Below are 3,322 nucleotides of genomic sequence, written 5' to 3' on the forward strand. Positions count from 1 at the left end.
GAAAACATCGTGAGGAAACCTGCATGTGACAAATTTCATAGAAATTCTGCCACATGTGAATTCCACCAACCCGCATTGGAATAGCGTGGTGGAATATGTTCCAAACCTTCTCCTCAAAGGGAGAGGAGGCCTTTAGCCCAGCAGTGGGAATTTAAAGGCTGTTGTTGTTGTTGATTTATTTAAAAAACAATCTAAAATTGTTAATGGAAAACTCATCCATCAATTTTAAGCCCCCTAGAACATCGTTCTAATTTGCAGTTTTTTTTTAAATAAGTTAAGGTATTGTGAATCAGACATCAACAAATAAAACTATATTGCAGTCTAAATTAAATATATTTAGGAAATTTCCTTGAAAAAAGGGCAGACTAGGTTTTCATAACATTTATTAAGATTGTATACAACTATAACATAAGTCAATATATATATTTCATAAATAATTGACTACCAAATTCTAATATAATATTTTAAAGTAAAACAATTTTATTGATCTCAGCTGATAGTATTATATATTATTATATATTTATGGCCTTATTGATAACATTAAAGTTGTATATAGGTAAATAGTGAAATAGAACTGCATCTCTCTCTGTCGTAAGTCATTGTATATTTGAAAGAGGAAGACAAAGTATTGTTTTATTACGCAAACACTACAAAATACTTATGGGGTAACATACATGTTGGGGTAATCAATTTTGTAGGAGAATAAATTATGCTCAAAAGTAAGAAAGTAATAGTTAATGACTGAACATAGCTTTGTCTCTTTCTAGAGTAGCTAATTTTGTGACATTACCTCTTGTCTATGGTCACAGATAATAAAATATTAAAGATAAAACAAAAAACAGAAGTAAGTGAATAAGAAAAACATTACAACCACAAATCTATAAATGCTTTAATTTTCTTGAATAAATTGAGTATTAATATGCTTTATAAATATATAGACATTATTATTGGTTGATTATTGCTTCAGGTATTAAAGACAGTCCTCAAAATACTCAATAAAAAGAATAGCACCATTCATGCCATAATTGATTAAAAAAATTTATAACTTTAGTTTAAGTCTTTTTTAATTTCTTACTAATCTTCACTTGGCTTTTAATTCTAGTGTATACAATAAACGGCTCAGTTATCTAACCCTCACTCATTTGAGTTGAAAAGTAGATATTTTATTTATTTATATCAACATCAAAAATCATTTATAACTTTAAAAGTGACTGGGGTTATGAATGTGTCAAATATTGTTTTTTAAATCCGATTAAATAATTCTTGTAGGTATTGTTGACATGTCCGGAGATTATGAAAATAGAAATTTGATCATGAAGATTAAATTGTTACAATTTTTGACTTTCCACAGATTGTCTGTAGTCCTTATAAGTCAGGTTGAGTATGGGTTCAATGTACTTTATGTACATCAAAGCCTTAATCCATAACTATGCTTATACTAATCACTTCACCTTCTTGACTTTTGGTGGTTCAGGACACTGGCACCAAGGTGTTGCAGTCTTATTACAAATTAATTCTACATTAATCACTGTGATCGGTAAAGAGTCTATAGAAACATTGTGAGTGCTGTGGATTTTATACGCAACATCGTGGACTCCGGTCACTCTGTCACGATGGCGGGTAATCTCCCTCTGGTTAAAGCACTTCCTCATATCACGTTTCCTATATGTTTTGTCATGTATGTGTCTGAAAATACGAAAGGTAGTAATTATAATATCTTTAATATAAAAAAAAATCAAATCAAAATGCTTAATTCAAATTTGCTTTACATATTGATTTACCACCAATTCGAAAAAGGAACTATTGTGTACTGAGAGGAAGCGGTGGAAGAAAGTAAGAAAGTCTACAAGTAAGAATAATAAAGTGTTAGTACTGTAATAATACTTACTTAAAAGTATTTTCTGGTCCCGTTGTGATATTTTCAGGTCTCAAAACTTTCAATTTTGCATCCTTTAGTCTTACATAAAACTCGTCATCTTCTAGACCCCATCCCCAGTAGTTATTCGACATACCATTAACCAAATCAAATTCCTCCCTTTTTATCAATAAAATACCACCAATGAAAGTATCATAATGATACTTGGGGTGTGTTTTCGGTGAGGATATGTGAAATGGACCATTTTTGGGGTAGCCATATTTTAAATTGTCGTTCATCGGCAGCAGATCTACATCGTGCATAGCAATGTAGTCGTAATCCTTCTTTGTATAAATGTATCCAACATTTATGAGGGAGGCTCTGTTGAAGCGATTGTTGTCTTTCTGCTGGATTATAAATATGTGGAAAGGTATGTTTTGTTTGTTTAAAAATTTATACATGTGAGGCACAAACTCCAAGAGTTCTTCAAATCTGTCCCTGAATGGGACTATTATAGCTAATTTCTTTTTACTATTTGTTGTTAATGATATCCGGTGGTTTGTGGGCTCTGGAATTATTAGAAAGGAAATCAATGATTATTAAATGAACTTTAATTATATTATTCAGACAGTTAAGAAGAAAAAGCGAAGATTTTTATTAATAATATGCAATTATTTTATTTCATACTTATACTGTATTAATTATTAAAAAGAGTATTACTTGTAATTGTTTGTTAAGACTCAAGAATATATGTTGTGATCAAATTAATAACAAACCAACTTGACTTTTCTTATGTTATTTTATGGTATTGAGTTTTTTTAAAGTAATGTTACTCATAATTTTTTGAACTTGTTTAATAAATCTTACCTGAAGGAACAATCGGTAGAGATGCTAAGAAGCATCCCACAATAAAAGTGAATCCTAGACAGACTGTGAGACATTTTGATCCAGTCACACGGTACCCCATTAAATTAAAACTCCTATACATTAAATTTTTAATCAAGTATTGATTGTTATGACTAAATTCATTATTTATTTTGAGAAAATTTGGAATTTAGACTTACAAAAACAAAACTTACGATTTACGATATGTCAAAGTTAGGCCCTAACTTTGACATATCCTAACTGTTAGGGATGTACTTGTACTGTAGTTGACTTGACTTCAGAGTTAAAATATCGATTCTCGATATTTTAACTCTGAAGTACTATCGTTAATATTTAATGTCGTATAGTGTAATGCAATCGAAGAAGGAATAAATATGAACAAACGTTAGATTTAAGTATTTCACGAGATTTTCTACACAGAAAAATTAACTGTTTCATTGACGTCAAAAAAGATTTATTTTTGTGAAAAATATATTACGTATTCATTCAAAATCTTGACGTCGTTGTTTATTTCGAATCGACCGAGTATCGACTACTGTTCTGTTTCATATCATATCGATATTTTATCGTGATTATTAATAA

The 3,322-nt window shown here is 29.9% G+C and overlaps 1 protein-coding gene across 1 annotated transcript; it reads right to left on the reverse strand.

Annotated features, from left to right (window-relative positions):
* Window positions 1-445: 445 nt before the first annotated feature.
* On the reverse strand, window positions 446-2,971 carry LOC124539848 (beta-1,4-galactosyltransferase 7). Its single transcript, XM_047117205.1, has 3 exons — window positions 2,723-2,971; window positions 1,889-2,423; window positions 446-1,686 (listed from the first exon to the last, which is right to left on the reverse strand). The coding sequence occupies exons 1-3, from the start codon at window positions 2,841-2,843 to the stop codon at window positions 1,443-1,445; spliced, it is 900 nt and encodes a 299-aa protein (XP_046973161.1). The 5' UTR covers window positions 2,844-2,971; the 3' UTR covers window positions 446-1,442.
* Between the last annotated feature and the right edge of the window lie 351 nt (window positions 2,972-3,322).

Source organism: Vanessa cardui, chromosome 23, assembly GCF_905220365.1.
Source record: "Vanessa cardui chromosome 23, ilVanCard2.1, whole genome shotgun sequence".
Lineage (NCBI taxonomy): Eukaryota > Metazoa > Arthropoda > Insecta > Lepidoptera > Nymphalidae > Vanessa > Vanessa cardui.

Excerpts from the sequence above, each read along its gene's own strand:
- LOC124539848 (XM_047117205.1), bottom strand. The coding sequence starts at position 2,843 with ATGTATAGGAGTTTTAATTTAATGGGGTACCGTGTGACTGGATCAAAA. Across the intron at positions 2,424-2,722 it reads TCTACCGATTGTTCCTTCAG|AGCCCACAAACCACCGGATA; the intron begins GTAAGATTTATT and ends TAATAATTCCAG. Across the intron at positions 1,687-1,888 it reads GGACCAGAAAATACTTTTAA|ACACATACATGACAAAACAT; the intron begins GTAAGTATTATT and ends TCGTATTTTCAG.